The sequence below is a fragment of the Amphiura filiformis genome, chromosome 6 (genome assembly GCF_039555335.1).
Source record: "Amphiura filiformis chromosome 6, Afil_fr2py, whole genome shotgun sequence".
NCBI classification, from domain to species: Eukaryota; Metazoa; Echinodermata; class Ophiuroidea; order Amphilepidida; family Amphiuridae; genus Amphiura; species Amphiura filiformis.
The window spans coordinates 59,914,895-59,937,521 of NC_092633.1; the positions used below are offsets into that span (position 1 = coordinate 59,914,895).

The window sequence follows — 22,627 nt, forward strand, 5'->3', positions numbered from 1 at the left end:
AGCTAAAGCTGAAATATAACTCCATCTCGGAGCGATTGGTGTTTGACTAATTAGGTACCTCCTTTTCCGAACACAACACAAAGCGCTCTACCTCATTGGCGAAAACCCAATCTCTCGTCGCTCAGCGATGTATAATTTCAACTTAGGAACCACTTTAAAATTGAGATTAAGCTCAAACGGAAATGACTTCTTTGATACACATCGTATTTCGGATATACTCATGAATAATACATGGTAGCTACATAATACATTATATTTTGCATCATTTGACTGTATAACACACTGTTTCACATTTGTAAATTAAGACTTAATTAAGCGTATCTTTTCTTAATTAAATATTATGACATTTAGCCTATTCAATCAGATGTAGAGCCATTTTATGATTTTGTAATATTTTCTGTGTTGCGAATACATCCCATAACGGTGACCCCGACTGATATCCCGATATTCTACTAGAAACACTCCAAGCAATGTCATTAGTCTTTTTTAAAATTCTTTTAAACTTAGGTATAACATAAAATACCATCCTTTTCAAACATTCATGAAAAAAGAACACGTAAGTGTTCCTTGTAAATGTAACTAATAATTCCTTATGGAATTACTGACATTCATAAAGAGTAATACTGGTAGGCTACAGTGTTTTAGTAATGATAATCATTATGATCATGCAATAAATTGATATCAAATGAGAGATCCTATTTTTCTCATTAACATATTGAAATAAGGAGTTCCCAATCGGTGTATTTCCGAAGATGTGATCAAAAAACTGTTGAATTAGTCTCAAACGTGGTATACCACAGTCAAAATTAATTCAACAGTTTTTTGGTGATTTCTTCGGAAATATACCGAATTGGAACGACTAATTTCAATATGTTAATGAGAAAAATATGAGATTTAATATGATACCAAAATCTGCATTTTGATAAAGTAAAGTGGGGATGAAGCTGTGAATCAGGTTACCCACCTTTAAATCGCTAATCGCAAATATGTAATTGCAGCTTTACGCTTAGTACACATATTACACAGGACTTTGATCAAATTTGATGTTTTCCATCAAATATTTGCCTGAATACTAATTAATCTCGAATGAATGGTAAAAAATAGTTTCCTAATGCTAATGTTTAATTCCAATATATGGATGGTAAATATCTGCCTTGCCGCTATTTTTGAAGCACTTTTAACGATATGAGTATTGCAACCCATCCAGATATATATATATAATAATTATGATTAAGGTTATACCAAGTTTGTATGCAATACAAAACAAAATGTCACAGGAGCTAGCCTTGAGGTTAATGATTGGCCTTACCAAGGGCGATGGTGCAAGGTGCACAAAGAATTTCTACCGACAAAATGGGTATCTTTGCACCTACAGTCATGCAGTGTTTTATGAATTACGTTCCATTTCAGCACTTAAAAGGAAAAGGAAGTTGGGACTGCAATACGGCGTATCTCCTTGGTCTAGGATTGTAAAATTATGAACGGAATGCGGAAAAGCAATCCTTCATTTCTTGTGTAAATATAACTTTTAAGAACAATACCTGCAAAGATTAAAATATTACACATTTATCAACAGCTAAAAACTATCTTGCGATCGACACTGACATTCTTCACATTGTAGTAACCTTTGTGTTGTTGAGGGAATGCGGTGTGTTATATAATAGGTCGTCTATATATTTTTGCTCATAAACTGTAAAGCATGGTTGTTGACATAATAGCCAAGTGATGCGGTGCGTATCCGTATCGTCGTCAGACATTGTTTTCATTCTCATCTAACAACAGATTATTATTATCAACATTCATATGTTTCACATTAACTTCGATACGCCTCCCAAGCATTTCATTATCAGCCCGTTACAACATTTGGGATCAATACATCATATCTTTATGCAACATCATTATGTTTTTATATGCCTTACAGATATGGTGCATAACCTGTTTGATGCTTTAAGTCAGCCCTAGATCTAAAACATACGACACATTTGCATAATTTGTATCCATAAATAGAACTCGGGCTAGGGAGATATAAATTTAGATTTTATTTCATTGTTGATTACAAACAAAATATATGGCGGCGGTTCGATTTCTTGATTTACATCATACGTCCGTTCTTCATTTTAGTCTCGTATAGCTGTTTATGTGCGTGACACCGTCTCTACATTCCAACCACGCTTACCGTGTACTATACTCTTCTTTACACCCTCTAGATCCCCTCACAAGCTCTTAGCAACTTCCTGGATGCGATGGAAGTAGGCTACAGTAAACATGGCAACCCCTATCACAATCTCCTCCATGCAGCTGACGTCACACAAACAGTTCACCATATGCTAGCCAAGATGGGACTTGTAGTAAGTACTGTCGTTCGCGCCAGCCAGCGCGACGATATTTAGCATATAGCCTTCCCTGGATTGGGCTATTCCAGTTGAAATCCATACACCCCCATGGAAATATGACCTTAATCTCCCACACAGGAGGCGTGCAGATTTCAAATGGAGTCACCCATTCAGGTAATCCCTTTGGAATTTAACACTCCCTGTGTTGAAGATTAAGGTCATGTCTTCCATAGGAGTGTAGATTTCAACTGGAATAGCCCTTTGTCACTATAAATCAAAATCGTTCCTTCATATAATGTTGTACCAGTTTTAAATAAAAATGATATTAGCATTATCTAAGATCAAAGAGTGTATAATGTTAATTCTCAATATTTTCATTTGCCAGTATTTTGATACTAATCGAATGGTGCGAATTAAGAGCTGTCGTTTACAGGTACTCTCCATGAGTAGGGTATACGTCAAACGATTGAGAAGAGTAAAAAGCTAGCTAGCTCTGTATGCATTTGCTATACACATTCTGCATATTTATTACTTATTCAACAAGGAAGCAAGCAGGCCTCACTTTGTATTCAGAGAAATATGATAATAAAATCGTTTGTAGCTCATCATTTACATAATACAATCATAATGAAGTCAAACCTTTTCAGGTCGACTTGATTTGTAAATTCTATTCACTTTATATATATAATCTTGTATTGTTTAAATAGAAATACAATACTGCTATTCAAATTTAAGCCACGTGTTGTTTCAAAGCCAAAGGTACAGTGTTTATGTGATCATAGAGAAATGCTATGAAAATACTTTCATTACATACTGACCGACCCTCGTATGTGTATGGTCTCATTTGCATGATACATGCTAGTTAGCAATGTGACTTGCATATTTGAAAATATCTCGTTTTAAATCTACAATTTTGGGATGCATTGTAATTGATTACACTAGGAGACATTTTGCCGTGAAAAATCTTTGACTGGTTGAGAAATCCGGGAAAAAATCCGTGTTGGATTACAGATTTTTCACCCGATCAAAGATTTTTGTCTCCTAATGTTAAATCAAATACAGTATGTTTTACAACATTAGTTGCTGCCGATTTTCCGCCGATATATATCGATAACATCTTCATGCCTAATATTGCGCTAAGTTTATCGTTTTTATATATTTCTATTATGAGTTATCTTCGCAATACCTGCTAGTCACTTATCCACACTACACAAAAATATTGCAACATTGCTGAAAAAGGCGAATTCCGCAAACTATAGTTGAACATTGATCCAATATCCTGTCGATTTCACATGACGTACTGCATGGAAAATGCTATATGCATAAAATAAGTAAGATTAGGCTAATGAATGGGATGGAAGATGTTACTTGTGGTGACATAGTCATGCGCCTATTCCGGTGCTTACATTGGCGGAAAAACTGGAAACCGTTTCAATGCAGACACAACGAAACTTTTATCTACAAAATGTCCAGATGCCTTTAGAATGCTCGGCAAATATGTTAATCAGTTTCTGCAAGGTATCAGGAAAATGGTTACAGAAGAAGATTGCACAGAGGTTGTGATTGGACGAAAATATCAGTCAAAGATGGCTGACGTCTTGTAAGGGTAGGAGGACTCGGGAATCTTAATTGCAACAATAAGGTCACGTAATTACCCCATAGAGAACACAAATGTCATTTAAACACGTAATGAACAGATATTTTGGTGCGATTCAAGGTCATTCGGTACCTTATGGGCTAGCCTCGGGATTTCTTCTGAGTCTTCCAGATTGAATGACGTTAGTTGGTCATTTCTTCCACCCGACACATCCATGAATCATTGTCCAACCATACTTTTTTTTAATACCTTGGAGAAGCTAAGTAAACTATTTAGGAACCATTGTTAGGGCATCGGAACCTTTTGTGGACTAAAGTTTCTTTACCGCTTCCATCCCATTTATTAGCCTAATCTTTCTTATTTCAGCAAAGAACACTGCTTCTACCTATTCAGTACTTCGTGTGAAATTGACAGGATATTGGTGTCGTGTGTGATTTCTGATTATAATCTCTGTGCTGCTTTTTGGCCTCACTAAGCTGGCCTCAAAAAGAAACTTATAATTTTTCACAAGGTCATATCTTAAAATCCTGTCTATAAAAATGAACAAAAATTACACACAGGATTACTTCAATACGTGGAAGTGGGACGTGTGAATGTGGTCTCGGAAGCTGTTCCGTGTCAGTATATTTTACTGTTGTGTCAGTTGGACAACTGCTTGGTTACTGACATGTGTTTAAAGTAGAGTATTGAAGTAATCCTGTGTGTAATTTTTGTTCATGTACAGGCGAATAACTGGAACCCAGCAAAAGAAATCTGTTGGGCTGTGAATGTGGTCCAGGAAGGTGCTCCATGTCAGTGCATTTTGCTGATGTGTCAGTTGGACAACTGTTTGGTTACTGACCAGTGTTTAGAGTAGAGTATTGAAGTAATCCTGTGTGCAATTTTGTTCATTTTATGGAGAGGATTTTAAGATATGACCTTGTGAAAAATTATAAGTTTCTTTTTGAGGCCAGTTTAGTTACAATATGTTTTCATCCTGCATGTGAACAACAAGTACTCGTAATAAAGTTGTTTTCAATTTACACTTAATTATTAATGTAACCATTTAACAGGTGTACTTTTATAACAATAGGTTCACCTAGGTGAAATAAATTGCAGTCAGTATCATGTACTTTATTTTTTTTTAAATTAACCACAGTATACGCACATCTGTTGTTTTTTCCAGCATTGGTTAACTGATCTACAAATATTTGCCTCACTATTAGCAGCAATCATCCATGATTTTGAACATACTGGTACCACAAATCTCTTCCATGTAAACACAAAGTAAGTAGGGTGGCCAATACATAATTATTATACTCTCTTCATATCTGTATCTGTTGAATTACTTCATTTAATGAATTTTACGACATAGCTAATCTTTTGTTATCTCTTTAAAAAATTTTAAGTTTTTATTTTTATATCCTCAGTTTTATTTCATTTATACAAGCAAATACCTACATTGCTTAAAATATTTTGTTTGTTTGTTCATTATTAGTTTGTTTATATTGTTCTGTCATTGGTTTGTTGTTATTCACTTTGCGATAAAATGAATGCACATACGGTCATTGTTTTAGTATTACAGGGTGTCCCTGAAAGAATTGTATCGTCGGATACTTAATCGTTTGTGTATTTTAACGCCACAACTAAACATAAGTAAATAACCGATATGGTTGAGAAATAAAGCAGATATAACATACTTTTTGAATTTTGACAATTGACCACACCGTTCGTGAAATATAAGAATTTTACGAAACTCCCTCATTTTTAAACATTTCCACGGATTCAAATATCAATCGATGATCTGCATTCGGAATGCTAATGACTGCGCACCATCAGCGCATGGGGCGTCTATTGTCATTGACAGATATTTGACTCAGTGGAACGGGCTGAAAATGAGGTAGTTTCGAAAAATTATTTTATTTCAAAAACGGAGCGGATTGTCAAAAGCAGTGATAGGTGATATAATCCTCAACCCCATCAGTTATTTAGTTATGTTTGGTTTATGCGTTAAAATACACACAAAAAATCAGTTTCCAGCGATACAGTTCTTTCATGGACACCCTGTATTGCCATGCACCAATCAAAGACGATATTACACATGATGTCATAGGGACACAGGACATGTGTCCAGAGGCTCTTAAAAGAACATCGTGACGGTATCGGTCTGAACAAATTAATCAAATTATTTTGCATCCAAATATCAACGCTACTCTGATATCCAAAGCATAGACACTATGTTGATTGATTGTACACGTTATTATCATTTTATCTGAAATGAAATGAACATCGCACACATGGAACTAGTGAGGATTCTGATAGTACGTAATTCCATTGGTCTCTATTTTATGTGTGAAATGATTTATGAAACCAGCAAACATTAAATAAGATTTCAACGCTCTGGGTTTTAAGGCGTCTTAGTACAACATACTGTGGATTTAAACCTAGAATCTCAGCGCATGTGACATTTAAACTTTAAAAATTATCTGATCGATAACAGAGAGATTTATGTTGATGGTAAGAAGCAGGTATTTGTGACAGAATTTCACAAAATAATTGGTCACTGATGAGTACTGTGGATAAAGTAGAAAATAATCCGAATCACTGGGTTATCGGATATTAGTAAATTGGCAAAACAAATCGTGATCGTCGATCTTTTATCGACAGCATTTTAATCAGTATAGTGTTTCAGATAATTCGAGTTTGAGAGCATATCCTCCACCTCTTTGTTATAGTGTTTAATACAGGGTGTCCATGGCAGAACTGTACCATTAGGAACTTTCATTTTAGTGTATTTTAGTGCCCGAACCAAACAAAACTAAATAGTTGATGTTGCTGCAAAATAAAATAGCTATTACGTACTACTTTAATTATGACAAGTGACCGCTCCTTTCTAACTTTATTTTGATATTTGCAATCATACCTTAATTTTAATTCATTCCTCGGAGTTAAGCATATAATGCACCTGACACAACAAGTAATAACTCGTGTTGCTCGTGAGGTGTCCAATTAAATAAATATCCGAAAATTAATAATACACATTTTGTTATGGAATATGTCTTCTCTAATTTCACGCTTCATTTGTGAACATTGAGAGAAAACGACGCGGATATCGGGACAGGAAGTCCGTTATCGACGAAGTCAACAGTTTGGTTTAGTTAACAAATTACGAGCACTAAGTCGTCAAGTTAGCTCAGTGCGTGCATCTAGACTTCAGTGCGAGAGGTTCTGAGTTCAAGCCCCGGTGTGGTTAGAAAATGGTCTCGTGAAAATAATTACGCTTGAAATGCCCCAGGACAAGGAACTAGCTCTCCAATTGTTTCGGTTTATACCCGTATGTTACCCGGCGGGCTGATCCTGGTTGCGATGGTTATATTTGGATAGACTAGTAGACGGCGCTTATATTGATCTGCATCTCTGATTGTTGTTTAATGATTTATAAGGTGTGTATTGGGCCCCCAGTGGTTTGCAAATACCTGTAAAGTGTGCAGAGGCCTGTGGGTTGGTATCGTGCACTATAAATCTCCAAATTTATATATTTTTATTTATTAAATATAACACTGAGTAGCTACTTTTTGTGCCAGGTGTACCAGGTGTGCCAGGTATAGTATATTGAACAATCATGACAATGGTACTCCAAGACATTTGAATCCGTGGAACAGATTAAAATTTAGGTACCACATGGCTTTATATTTTATGCATAAGAAAATCGAATAATCCAAATGCTGTGATGGTTATGTACCTCTAGGCTAGGGCTTCGTCAGTGGGTGTTCTTTTTATTAAGCAACCAGGTTACTTAAATTATTGTCAGATATACACTATTCTTCGTGATACGTTTTAGAAAATTAGGGGAAATAGTATCATTTTTGTGTATAATACATACTTTGTAAAAATGTTATATTTCAAGAACGAAACGGTCTATTTTTCAATATTCAGAAAGACACCTAGTAATACAATACTAATGATTTATTTTGATTCTATATGAAAATAACTCTCAAATTATTATAATTTATTTCTTACTTAGGTCTGAATTGGCAATGATATATAATGACCGGTCCGTGCTAGAGAACCACCATTTAAGTAGAGCCTTCAGGATTATCCAAGAAGAAGACAAAAATATCCTACAAAATCTGGGTAAAGAGGAATTCAAGTAAGTATTGTCTTATCTTTTGTCTCATGAAGCGCGGTCAGAGGCATAACAATAGCCTCACGGGCCCATGCACATGGATCAGTGCGGGCCCTTTTAACATCTCCTTTATGATCGGGGCTCCTGAGCCCTCGGGGGCTCTGGACTTCGTCCACCCTGTCCACCCGCATACTACGCCCCTGGAGGCTCTGTTCCTCTTTAGATACGGAATGGTTTGGGTCAGACGCAATAATTCTAATCCCTTACCTTGCAGATGATTGGTCAAAAATCTTGATTAAGATTTAACAAGTATGTCACTGCTATACAAGAAAACTTTCGTATGAAGAGCAAATATATTCACTGAGCCGGAATGGACCCAATAATTAGCGCGTGGAATACTACTGTTTGAGTTAAGAGGATTGCGTTGACAAGAGGTACTTTTGACTTCGACATATCGATCAATCAATACTTCAAACGGGATTATTATTGTTACTCAAGCACGATCATTCCTTTGCATTGTATACGGTGATCCGGGACGGTGATATTATTACAGAAAGTTGGTCATGGGTCTGAGTTGGGTCAGTCTTACGAAATCTTTTTAGTCAGGGTTGTTGTGTGTAAACCTTCCATCTGATGCAATTGCGTTCATGTCTTAAGGAGAACCTTTATTTTATTATAAAAAAAGAAGAAAAATCTCTCTAATTACAAAAAATACGAACAACGGACGGCCGCGCACACTGTACTTACAGTATGTCCAGCACCTCCTGGGAGATACTGAAGGGATGCTGCAGCCAAACAAAATTGTTTCGCTTGCCCAAGATCGCAATAGTTGGAGAAAGCTTTTAGTCGCCTGCTTCGCAGCCGACTGATGATGATGATGATTAATATTACAGTTTGGACTTTGGATATGTCAGAAAAGAATACCAAATTAATTAAGATTTAATTTAAATCTGGTCAACCAGACATACCTATTTTGACGGACGAACCGACGTTGCGACTGAAACCTTCAGTCTTCAGCTGGGTTTTGATGCAAATGACCTTGAGTACCGGACACTTCCGGTCATTTGCATCACAACCCAGCTGAAGACAGTCGCAACGTCGGTTCGTCCGTCAAAATAGGTATGTCTGGTTGACCAGATTTAAATTAAATCTTAATTTCAACATACCCAGATGAATGAGAGTCTACACAGTTTGAATACCAAATTAAGATGTTAAAATGAAGTAGACTATAGACAGAAAAATATGTAGAATGCTATATTGGTATTTTCAAAGGACAATAATATACATTGTTATGTTTTGATGGATCCAAGTTGTGATAATATTGGATCCAAAACATAATAATGATAAAATTGATGCTTTACGCCCAATATTTATTGGTCTCGCTATGAGTTGTAAAATATTGGACTCGACTACGTCTCGTCCAATATTTTAAAACTCATAGCTCGACCAATAAATATGGGCTCAACCGATCCAATTTTATATCAATATACAGCCCGTTGAATGGTACAGCTCTGCTTATTCTTACAGCAACACTCTAACATGTTTAATGCTATACCAATCAAACTGGTGATGACATTATTTGTCAATGAAGCTCCGTGCTTTTCCAAATCCACCATGGGGAACCTATTAAGCAGAAATGTTCTTTCTTTTGGTGAAGTGGTAATAGCAAATGTGTTTTATGATAGCCGTCCGTGGAAATAGATGAACACAGAGTACTATGGGTTATTTTTATGGCCATCCAATGACAGACTGGAAGTGGGAGTCAATATCCCTAAATACAAAACATGTCAAACGGAAAACATACAGTGGCATTAGACTATCCTCCCCTGCCTCCTATTAAATTTGGCAATAAATTGTTTCCATTGTTTAATTGTATTAACATCCTCTATCTCTCCCTTTCCAGTGAATTGCGTAATCTGGTAGTAGACATGGTTTTAGCTACAGATATGTCGTTTCACTTTCAACAAATCAAACACATCAAATCTAATGTCAACTCGCAAGACAGGTAAGAAATTGAATTTACTTTGGTTTATTCCAGTTCAAATCCATACACCTCTTATGGAAGATGTAATCTTAATCTTCCCCATGGATACATGTAGAGAGTGTGAAGTTCAAATGTGTTTACCTGAATGGGTGGCTCCATTTGAAATCTACCCTCTCTGTGCGGGAGATTAAGGTAATTTCTTTTATAGAAGATTTATGGATGTCAACTGAAATAGCCCTTTGCTACCTATTTTCCTTCTTCTTTTTTCCTCCACTATACTCGTATAGATGAGTTGACTTGTGACGTCATTGCCTGGCAGTATGCGTGCGAATCATCACAATTCTCATAGTTCTTTGCCTGGCAGTATGCGCACGCATCATAATTTGTTCAAGGCCCGTGCTTTTAAATCTCCCGCCACATCTCAATAAGACTATTGAACAGTACAGTGGTTGTATGCAGTTCGCTCAAGCATATCGATATACCAGTCCCTTGCCTTTGTTGATAAACATTGAGGTCAACTCATCTATTCGCGTCGAAGTGACGTAATATTCGGATTAACCACCATAGCAATAGATGAATACAATTTTTGAATAGATCGCCCTACACTACAACGTTCACGTGGTACCTCTGCATTGAACCATAGATGTCAAAGAAATGCTGATCAGAAAAGAGTGGTATTGTATTCAATCTATGATTGCAGACATACACAGGTGATGAGTGCAACCTGCTTGTAGTGCTCGGCGATCTATTCAAAAATTGTATTCATCTATTGCTATGGTAGCTAATCCGATTGTTACGTCATTTCGACGGCGAATGTATCCAGTTATTTCTTTTTCATCCTCGTATTCCTCCCAATATATGTTATAGAATATAACTTGACATTGGCGTACAGACGCTTCAGGTACCTTTTTATTCGTTATAGCATTTTCCCTGTTTTATCATGACATTATCGGGAAATACGTAGATAAATTCCAATTCATTAAGATCTTATCACTTATACCTAGGTTTGCGTATAAAATATCGTGTGTTTAGAGAACACGTAATCGCCTGTCTATGGCAGGCTACAATAAATTAGAGTTATTTTGTAACTCAGACTATAAAGAACAAAATTGTGACTCTAAAAACAAGCTAATTATTTGTTCTCTGCGGTGTTTTTTTACACCATGCAATCTTATATTGTCATATTATCATAATCAGTACTCAGAACAAGATTTGTCTATCATCATCATAATTCCTAGTAAGACTTTCACAGTGATGAAGATCATATTTCTTCAAGTACCATCCATAAATATTATGGCTCTATATTTTATGCATCGCTTTAGAATATCGGATAACCCAAATACGATGATGGTTATGTACCTCTAGGCTAAGGTTTTACCGGTGTTCTTTTTTATTGAAAGCAAACGTTTTTAAATTCTTGTCAGATATACACTATTTTTCGTGATAGGTTGTAGGAAATTATGGAAAATGGTATCAGTCTTTGTGTATGATACATATTTGCATGAAATTACACCCCGACAATAGGGAACAGGGGATATGAGTTTATGGTTGCTAAATCATGTAAATTGCCATTGGAACTATCTGCTTAGACATTTAAGAGGCTATATATCTGAAGTTCTGTGTTGAAAGTAGTGCACTATTTTGACAATGGGTATATTTTAAAGGAACAATATCATTTCCTCGTATTTGTTATACAAATATTAGCTAATAATTGTTTCGATGTCTGCATCGCGGCATCTATAAGGCTAAAACAGTAATGATAAAGGTGGGTTCTTGCAAGCGCGTGGCCCAAGGCTTTGCCTCGTCGCTAATTGGATTCCTTACGCATCAACTTTCACAATTTCCCTTTAGTTACACACAGCATAGTTGAAATCACACTTTAGCCGTTAGCGATACACGATTGATTTTTGACCAATGATAAAGATCATACTTTCTAGCGCAAGCAGATACAAGCCAGGTGATTGGTGGATGATTTGTCGCTGATAGTTACCAGCGGTGGTGCGGCTTTATTGGTAGATATCATCTACATGTGTAATGATGACACTCTACATAGAGTAAAATAATGCATATCTTGATGTTACGATCAGTCACCTCTCTAAGCACTGTTGTTATGAGTGATTGTGAACAAGACATCGGAAGCACAGACTTGGTGACAAAATATATAAATTATATCGCTTAAACTGATAGGCATTTTAATTAACAATTAACATGATTAGATACCCTCAGCAATATTGTATATCAAATTGAGTTCGTGAACTGCGCCGGCTGAAAAGGGCTTCAAATGTTCATGTAAGTTTATTATTTGATTATAAATACGCTAGGTTTTATAAACTGATCAACGTAAGCATTTGCCGGTTAAAAATAAAATACTAAAATAGTAAACACTATAACAACTACCTATGAATAGAATGTATTACTATAAAGCCCCCAAATTCCCTCTCTTTATTTTAAATAGATTTCTATTAAGTGTCCCTCGTACAATTCTTTTCATTTATATCGTTTTTAGCGTGTAGCATTATCGCCTTATTGTGTGTAAATTGCAGATTTCAATGATCATGATGATGATGATGAGAATACTCAAAAGAATACTCAATAGAAAAGACCATATCCACGTTTGCCATATCACACCTACCCAACCACACCCACACCGCCACACCCCCCACTCCTCCTAACACCCATACACCACATACATTTCACAAATCTATATTTTAAAAAATAGCCGTGATGCGCTTAAAAGTAAACAAGCATAAAATGTGAATTTTTTCAATCGCAACATTATTGGAACATGTTTGGATTTTACGGTTTTTCTTTTTCAAGGACACAAAAACCGCATTTATAATTCATTAGGTGTAGAGCGCTTCATGAGTTACTAGCATTCTCAAAACATGCTATGCCTTTTCCACAAACAAAATTATATTTAAAAAAAGAAGCCACTGCGAGGCGCACGTGCTAAAACGTCTGTAGGGCTGGACCTCCTGGCAAAACGAAGTGTGGATGTTAAACAGCTTGTGCTTTATAATTTACATGTAGACTATGCCATAGTCGAATTTTATTAAAAATATGTTATTATTAGTCATGATGAACCCATTTCTTAGAACTCAAAATTATACTGATGTTTATTAAAATTAAAGTATTCAATAGTAAAATGGTTATTAAGAGTTTAAAATATCAGATGATTAGTGACAATAAAAGTAATTGAATGCAACATTATCTTGCACAATTATAATGGCTCACTTTAATACTGAACAATTCTGATTTTGGAATCTACCAGTTTATTGATAGCGAACCCCGAACCACTTGGGAAGCTAACAAACAGAGGGAGTGCGGTGACTGAAAAGATCAGAGTTTTAGGCTTAAATGTAATAGCCAGAGTATGCAAAATGGGCAAGTGGACTACGGAGAAGTCTAATTTACATGCGACAGTGCCAATAAACAAAAAGCAAGGCAGGCAGGTAGGCAGATAGAAATATTCTGCAAGAAGAGCCAAGTTATCTAAATGTGCATATAGATCTAAAAAAAGAACGATTTTGACTGACTCAGCCACCAAACTTTCTCTAATTTTGAAAGCTACAACGTGAACAAATCAGCCAGAAATGTTGTAAACCAACAAGTTGTCGCAATATATAAGCCTCATATACATCGAATTCCAAACAATTAATAATAAGAAACCTTATTTAATTGGATGTTGTCGCATTCGATTCAGCAAACATAGACAATTCCAACAAATGAGTTCAACATGCGGTTATTGAACCGATAGTATGTGGCCACAGCAGACTGACCATGCAAGAGGCCCCAATGACTGTGTGTGTACTTGATCACTATTAGTAATTGTCTCAGTCCACCCAAGGCTACTTACACGAAGGCCTTTTTGACGGCGTCATCATGTTTTTTATATAATGAAAATTGTCATTCATATTTACTCGCTTAATTGCGACAAATATTATACAATTTGAATAAAACCATGTACTAGAACATTTTAGCAGGCCGTATCGTGTGTTTGCCACACGATGCAATTGTTTAACGACTATTTTTATCATATCCTTTGTTACATGAGTTTTATGAAACAGCACTTTACAAGTACATCTGTTGTCTTGCCTTTGTTAAGCAAAACGTGTATTGACCTTCTGCATATCATTTAGCCACCTCAGATAAAATAATGTACGTGTCTCTGAATGGAATCATACGGAAACTTTGAGTTATTTTAGTGCCCAAATTAACATGATGGAACACATGATGCGTTAATTTTGCTTTAATAATACTTTTTAAATATTAACAATTTTCATTTTTTGTTTTTGAAATATAAGAATGTTATGTGGTATTTCCATATCATTCTTATATTTTTTCAATGCGTTTCATGGATGACTCTATGCATGGAATGGATTAAAAAAAATATTAAATGATAAAATGATTTCAAATTGGTATAATTGAAGAACGGTGCTGTCATCTGGCAAAATTTAAAAAGTATGTGATATGTGTTTGGTCATTGCAATTGACAATAATGAGTTATCGTCTCCTTCTTTTTCAGTGTTGACAAATCCAAAGCATTGGCACTAGCAATCCATTGTGCAGATATTAGCCATCCAGCCAAGGAATGGCGGTTACATAACAAATGGACCAGACTACTTATGAACGAGTTTTTCAAACAGGTAATACTATAATAGCCTACATGTACGAGTGTCTGGCATGCAAATTGCGTATTTTTGAACATTACTCGCGGTATACGTCAATATCAATATTCAACCAAATCTAAAAATGAGACAATATCCCTTTTGTTTGATTGTCTCTTTGATTGTGGACTTGTGACGACTATGTGAATCGTATGGCTGCTTAGAAAGAAACATACAATTAGTCCGATAAAAAAAATAATTTCAACTTTATTCTTGACCCGACTACTTTGGAGTACTATCCAGTGCTATTCTAAATTGTATTCATTTGCATGACATATTGATAAAATTAACTGGTGACACGATTTCTTAGATATTGCAAGATCTGTTGACAAACATTCATTTTACGTAATCCTCAACGGTTTTTTTAAATACAGGGTGTCCCTGAAAGAACTGTATCGTCAGATACTTAATTTTTTGGGTATTTTAACGCCACAAGTAAACATAACTAAATTACTGGTGTGGTTGGGCCATAAATAGGCTATTACATACTTTTTGAATTTTGACAATTGACCACACCGTACGTGAAATATCAGAATTTTACGAAACTCCCTCATTTTCAATCCTTTCCACGGATTCAAATATCAATGAATGATCTGCATTCGGAGTGAAATGTCTATTGTCGTTGACAGATATTTGACTTAGTGGAACTGGCTGAAAATGAGGTAGTTTCGAAAAATTCTTTTATTTTAAAAATCGGAGTGTCAATTTCAAAATTTAAAAAAGTATGTGATAGCTGATATATTCCTCAACCACATCATTTATTTAGTTATGTTTGGTTTATGCGTTAAAATACCAAAAAAAATCAGTTTCCGACGATACAGTCCTTTCAAGGACACCCTGTACTTAGCCAATTTCTTTTGCTTAATATATCTAACCCTAAACAATGCGGTTGGACATAGGCTGTTAATCTTGATCATAATTGTGGACGCAAGATACCATCCCAATAATAAAAATGATTAATCAGAAATTACTCTCTCTATTTTACTGTAAAGTTGGCTTAAACTGCGTATATATTTGTACTTTCAACATCTCCTTGTAAATACGTTCTAATTCACAATGCTGTTGTAGAATATATTTGCATAATCATCCACTCGATTTCAACCACATATAAGGTCCTTAAATTAAATACCTTAGCATTAAATACTGCTTCCAGGCTATACCTTTGGTTATATCGCGCTATTTTCGACATGCAGATCGGCATTTCAAGCCGTTTTACGATTAGAAAAGGTATAACTTTCACTAAATTGGTAAGAAATTGGTCTCCAATTTCAATTTGGCTGTGCAATTGAGATGCGGGGCAAGGCTTTGGGTAATCCTGGTCAGATTTACCATTACTTACTTATTCCCACATCTACATGATCTACTGGACATGCGCTTATTTCCGTATGACTGCAAGAAAGTGGTATGTGCTGTAGCTGCGTCTTCTTTTGAAATTGCTTTTACAGAGGAATCTAATAAAACAAATATTTATCTCATAAGGCATAGTGTTTTGAGATTTACCATCCGTGAATTAGAACTGCTCCTGGAAGCAGGTCAAGTCCCACTATCATCAGACTTGATGCCGTACCAGTGCCATAAATTGTAAATATCAAAAGGCAGCTATTGCATTTACTACTTTCTCACATGACGATATGAATTTAACGGTTGTATACTGGATTTACTGTTCATCAGATATGACAGAAGCAATGAGTCGGGGATCATGGGGTCAATTTTGAATTATAGTGGCCTGGATTGCCTATTTGTTTTTGTTTATTTTATTATTATTATTATTATTATTATTATTATTATTATTATTATTATTATTATTATTATTATTATTATTATTATTATAAATTCAAAGTTTAGACCTTCTAGAATAGAAGTCGTTATATATATATGGGAAAATTCAAGATGAACATCAATCAGTATAGACTAGGCGAATGCTGCAAGCAAATTAGTGCTAATCTTCTAATGAATATACTGTCAATTTCAATCTATATAAGTCATATATGTATATTTATAGATTTAGCATTTGAGATGCTTGTTAAAAATGCCATCAGATAATTGACATACAAGTCTTTAAAAAAAATCGACAACAGCTGTTAAGCCACAGCTGTTGTTTTGTTTTTAATTACATATTTGATGTCAACGTATTATATAAAATGACATTTAAACTGCATAAACCGTCAATTTGTCAAATAATCTATTATTATTATTATTATTATTATTATTATCATTATCATTATCATTATCATTATCATTATCATTATTATTATTATTATTATTATTATTAAATATTATTACTGGTCTGTGACAATATTATATTACAATGATTACCGGGATAATTATAAGACGACTTGTGCTTCACGTTTGTTTCTGTTACACTACAGGAAAGATTACATTTATTTCGCGTTTGCTTCGTTTGTACAATAGCTTTATGTCAAAGTAATACGTTTTCTGTTCTCCTCGATCTGAAAGAATTATTTGATTCTTTTTCATACAGGGTGATAGAGAGAAAGAACTAGGACTTCCGTTTTCTCCACTATGTGATAGAAATTCAACTATGATAGCAGAGTCACAAATAGGTAGGTATTGTCTATAGCTCTATGATTACTACTGTGGCGCATACACGATTTAACTCTCGTCCTATTCAAGCAAGTTCTCTATGTTAAACGTCAAATATAAATGTATAGCGATGGGTCTTCTCTATCCATTGATAGCAAAATAAGTACAAACATTTCTCACGCGATATCGCTATGACGCTACATGAACGCACCCTAGCGAAATTAAGAGACCCGAGATATTAACTCGTAAAAGTTTAAGCCAAACTTGACCTTTGACTAAAAATCCAACGGAAATGTCATTGTTACCGGAATTCCTGCTCAACATGAAATGAAATGCCTATATTTTAACCTAATTGCCAAGTATAAAACGCATATTCTTTATAAAAAATATTCCTAGAGCAAAAATCCTACCATAGACTTACTGTAAGAAGTGAGCGCAAAGTTAGATCTATGATTAGCTAAAGCCATTTGGGTATAATCATAAGCGTTTTAGTAACCGTAGGGGGTTGTACAATCCCCCTTCTTAGGACTAGAGTTATTGTATGTACCATCTGTTCATCACTCATACAATCTAGCAATTGGTAACATTCCACACCAATAAAGAAGAATCGGGTCGTTATATCATAATACTTGCCAGGATGGTTTAAACCTTTTAGCGTGTTGCAAACTTCACGTTTTACCAAACTGATTATTAGGATATCACGTATAAAAGGCAACACGTCGATATACTGGGTGTCCCTGAAAGAACTGTCGTCGGAAACTGAATTTTTGGGTATTTTAACGCATTAACCAAACATAACTGATGCGGTTGAGGAATTTACCAGCTATCACATACTTTTGAATTTTGACAATTGACCGCTCAAATAAAAGAATTTTACAAAACTACCTCAGTTTCAATCCGTTCCACGGAGTCTATATCTATCAATGACAATAGATGCCTCGTACGCTGATTATGCGCAGTGATTAGCACTCCGAATACAGATCATCAATTGATATTTGAATCCGTGGAAAGGGACACACTGTATGTGCATTATTACCGTTCCATTGCACGTTGGGTCCAGCCTATATCCGTTGGACGGGTTAAGAACTACTCTTCTTAAAACTGACTGCAAGCTACGTCTATTCTGTACACGGGACGGACGGCTTAACTTTCCCTCCAAATGACGAAATCCTCTCATGGCTCATATACCTACCGCCCCTCAGGAAATCTAACCAGGGATCTAAAACACCAGAGGCAGAAACCGAACAAAGCAGCAACGCTCTCCCAAAAAGTAATGAAAACATATCTCAAGGCTTCGGTAGGTTATCTTAAGATTAAAATATTAGATTAAAAACAAGCGAACGGTTTGTTAACTGAATGTTACCTTACTTCTATTTATTTCAGGCTTCATTGACTTCATCGTTGAGCCAAGCATGGTAGTTTGCTGTGATATGGTAGATAAGATTCTAAAGGAGCTTCCACCACAAGATTCTTCAGACGGATTCAAAGGAAGCAAACGGAATTCGATTCCTTTAGCCAGACCTTCCAGTATGTCAAACACACCAAGGACTGCCAGTGTCCCAGCGTATGAGGTAAATACAACAATGTCAGATGTTCCACATGATTTTAAATGGCCAACTAGTACCTCATGTCCTAATTAATTGTATCAATTAGTCTCTAAAAACGGAATCCGGGAGGCCACTCTATATTAACGTAATATGTTGTACTCCATGAGGCAGAGTAACAAGCATCCTATTTTTGATACCATGTGATTACTATTTATAGTGGGTGCAAACACAAAACAATTCTTACTAAGAACCTACAAATACTTCTGTTTGCGTTTTGAATTGCGATTTCATACACTCTTAGATAGCGCGAACCAATCTGAGCAATCGTTAGAAAAAAATCCAAACCATGCATTGATTTTGTATATTGTGCACTCCGCGTACTACGCGCAGTGCTTGCACACGCGTTCGCGTCGCGTAGGCTTGATTCATTTTTGGGCGGGTTGATGCATTTATATTTGGTTCTGTTTTCCAAGTGATAATTTTGTTGAAAAAACAGCAAAAATCACGTGTTTTTTCTTCTCGTGCATTAGACGCATCAACATCAGCGCGTGTGCATTATTTTTGTCTAATTTCTCTCACAACAAGTAATACGCGTTCATTAACCTATAAATGAGACACAGGTGGCCTTAATTGTGATGTCACTTGCTGACCTTACGTTTAGTTTGGCCATATAGCGCCATTGCCTCAATGAATCTTTCTATCGTACCCTGGAGTACGTTGCATTAAGCATAATAATTAACATGTGCATATATAGTGCTATCGCTGTTCATTTAAATGAAAAACGATAGCTACCTATAGGGGCACCGATAGCGCGATAGGCCCCATCTGTACGTGATGCCTTATTCTTTGTTCCTTTCTAATTGGCCTTAAGGGTACTACACCCCTCGATAAATTTGTGTCTATTTTTGCATTTTTCTCAAAAACTAATAACACAGTGGTAACAAAAGTTATGTATATTATAGGGGCAAGGAATCCAATTACTACACTGGAATTTCAGTGACCCAAGACAATCGGTTCATTATTTATGATCAGAAATAAGGTACCGCGAGGATGTACCTCATTTCCTATCATATATACTGAACCGCTTGTCTTGAATCACTGAAATTTCAGTGTAGTAATTGGATTCCTTGCCCCAATAATATACATAACTTTTGTTAACAGTGTGTTATTATTTTTTGAAAAAAATGCAAAAATAGTCACAAATTTACCACAGGGTGTAGTACCCCCCTAACGAATGGGACATTTTCGTTTTAATTATATTTATTATTTTACTCATGGTGTCTCTATAGCCTTACCAACACACACCAACGATACAGGCTAACTTCGTAATTGCGTTATAACTAAAAGTGGTTTGAATCAAACCTTTTTCAATAAATCCAACAGAGATATTTCTTCTGCAATAGGTTATAGACGGTGTCTCTGGTAATTGTGGCATCCATACTTACTCGCCTATTCAAATGCATTCTTTTCTACTTTACATGGTGATTCCAGGACACCACTTATTCCTATTTGATGGGGAAAGCGGTAATGTGTACATTTTTGACATTATGTCAGTTTCGTTAGTTGACAAAAACATGTTATTTTGATAATATATTTGTACAAGTCAGAATGACTTGGGATGTAAAAGTTGTTTTGCCCGTGTTGATCCTGCGTGTATTGGACAAATTTAAAAGTCCATGTCTAAATCGCTGTAGGTGTTACATGTATTTTTTGAGATCGATTGAATTATCTGTAGATTACGTAATTGCTTATTTTTCCTTTTATACTTTCAACGTTTTGTTTCACCTTTTTGTTTTTTAATTGTGAGAATCTAAAACTCGTCATCGTTGGACGATAACAACTGTTATCAAAATCAATGACCGTATTGTATTTCACTAAATTAATAAGAAACTCGATTTTTTTTCTCGATGCATGTTACTAATTCGGCACATTACACGTTGTTTTTGTGGCAAATTCAATTTTTTGTTTTATTGAATCACATACACACATAGAAACAATGTAGTTATCATATTGCCCTATCTGTCATTCTAACAATTTAATCACATTTTATATAATGTTTTAGCAAGACCTAGTCTTATCATATCAAAATATAATATTTAACTGAAATAATTCGCATAAAAATCGTGCCGGATGTAAATCCAGGTGTTCAATCTACCATCATAAAACATTCATAATTTTAATATTGCCGTTCCATACGAAGTGAACAATCACTGAGACTGGGCTATATCATGTGATATATTTTTATTGTTTTACAAATTGCCAGTATATAGTTGCATTACATGTATAGAATAGTAATAGCACGAAGAAACCTTTACATAGCTGCAATAATTGCACTCTGGATACAGGCTGATCATCGACATCCATTGATGTCAGTTTGTCAGTATTTAAAATACGCACGCAGTGAATGCATGTACAAACTATTTTGTCTTTACTCCACGAATTAACAATATGTAGGTCAATTTGATATCATAATACATATTTTCATTAAACATTGAAAGCAATCCATTAATGTTAATTATTACAGGGGTATCACTGCTCGCGTTCGTAACAAATGCATTCATTGTTCTGCCCACAAAAGTATAGAGCTTTGGGTGTAGAGGCAAAACTTTTCGAAAGACCCTCGTATGTTAAGGTTTCCGAATTTGCTGCCTGATAATAGATGCACATTTACCATTTGCAAAATTTATAAGCAAAATCGTTCTAGATGGCAAAACTTGCTTCTCGATAGGCTGATCACCATGTCCACCATGAATAAGTTAAAATAACTGTGAAGTGGTGAATCGGGTAGATATGGAATTCAATCAAACATATTGTAGCTATAGATGAGTTCACATGAGTTCACATGAGCTCTCAATCTGTTGGTCTGAGATTTAAAAAAAAAACAGGGCAAAAGAACCTATACTATATCGATCGAGGAAGTTTATTTTTGCATTAGCTTGGTTTTAAAGCAATGATACCAAAATTAATGTTATCAAAATTGCTTACTGGTGTCACAAGCTATATGTTATGTTATGTTTTGAAAAACTTTTGTGACCTGCCATAAACATCGTTGTATTATTTTGTGTAAAACAACAGAGGGCGCCCTGAATGTAAACATCAAAGGTCAACTCATCTATATCATGTCACAATGCAATGACCTATCCTTATTGCACCAAAGAATACAAGTCTCACACACATTGCCGCACTTGTTCTGCACGTTATTGAGTTTGATATATTTGTGACAAATCAGTCTTGGTTGCTAAATATGTTAGAACATATTTTTGTATATAAAAGCGATTTATTCAATGAGACGATATTTACACGATGATTAACATCGTTGAGATTTCATGATAAGCACACACAAAACCAAAATAATGAAAACAATAAGTAACGAAATCAATTTAAAAATAAACAAAGAAATAAACAACCATAAAAATAACCAAGGGAGAGCGATAATGCAGAGCAGAACATTCTGTGGAAAAAGGCATTTTAGATATTGAAAAAAATTAAATAGCGTAATAGTCAGTAACATCGAATAAAAAGTATGTAAAATCACCCATAACTTCCTCGAGTTTCTATCTACAAACAGTAATGGTAGCAACCATGGCCAGTACTCATATTTTAATACGGAGTAATAAATTTGATGTTACTGACTGCTTACGAACTGAAAATGCAACATTGTTGTCCTGCTCTCTTTCAATACTGAACGCACCTGGACTACTTTACCTGAAGGATATCAACATGGCTCAAACACAAATGGACTGCAGTGTTGTATAGATATATTAATTGAAAGCAACTATAACTTAAAGCAGCTTTCTTAAGCAGCCAAAAAGGTCTTCTAGAGTGAGATGTTATACCTAATGAAGTAATA

The 22,627-nt window shown here is 35.3% G+C and overlaps 1 protein-coding gene across 6 annotated transcripts in view; it reads left to right on the plus strand.

Annotated features, from left to right (window-relative positions):
• LOC140155734 (dual specificity calcium/calmodulin-dependent 3',5'-cyclic nucleotide phosphodiesterase 1A-like) overlaps positions 1-22,627 on the plus strand; it is a 399,762-nt gene that overhangs the window by 370,573 nt on the left and 6,562 nt on the right. For 5 of the 6 annotated variants that reach the window (XM_072178672.1, XM_072178674.1, XM_072178676.1 and 2 more), the window contains 8 exons: positions 2,208-2,348; positions 5,096-5,196; positions 7,934-8,059; positions 9,939-10,040; positions 14,545-14,665; positions 17,169-17,250; positions 18,614-18,801; positions 20,269-20,301. In XM_072178672.1, coding sequence (XP_072034773.1) covers positions 2,208-2,348; positions 5,096-5,196; positions 7,934-8,059; positions 9,939-10,040; positions 14,545-14,665; positions 17,169-17,250; positions 18,614-18,801; positions 20,269-20,301 — 894 coding nt within the window. The remainder of the gene's footprint in view (positions 1-2,207; positions 2,349-5,095; positions 5,197-7,933; positions 8,060-9,938; positions 10,041-14,544; positions 14,666-17,168; positions 17,251-18,613; positions 18,802-20,268; positions 20,302-22,627) is intronic. The other variant, XM_072178673.1, reaches the window with a different exon arrangement.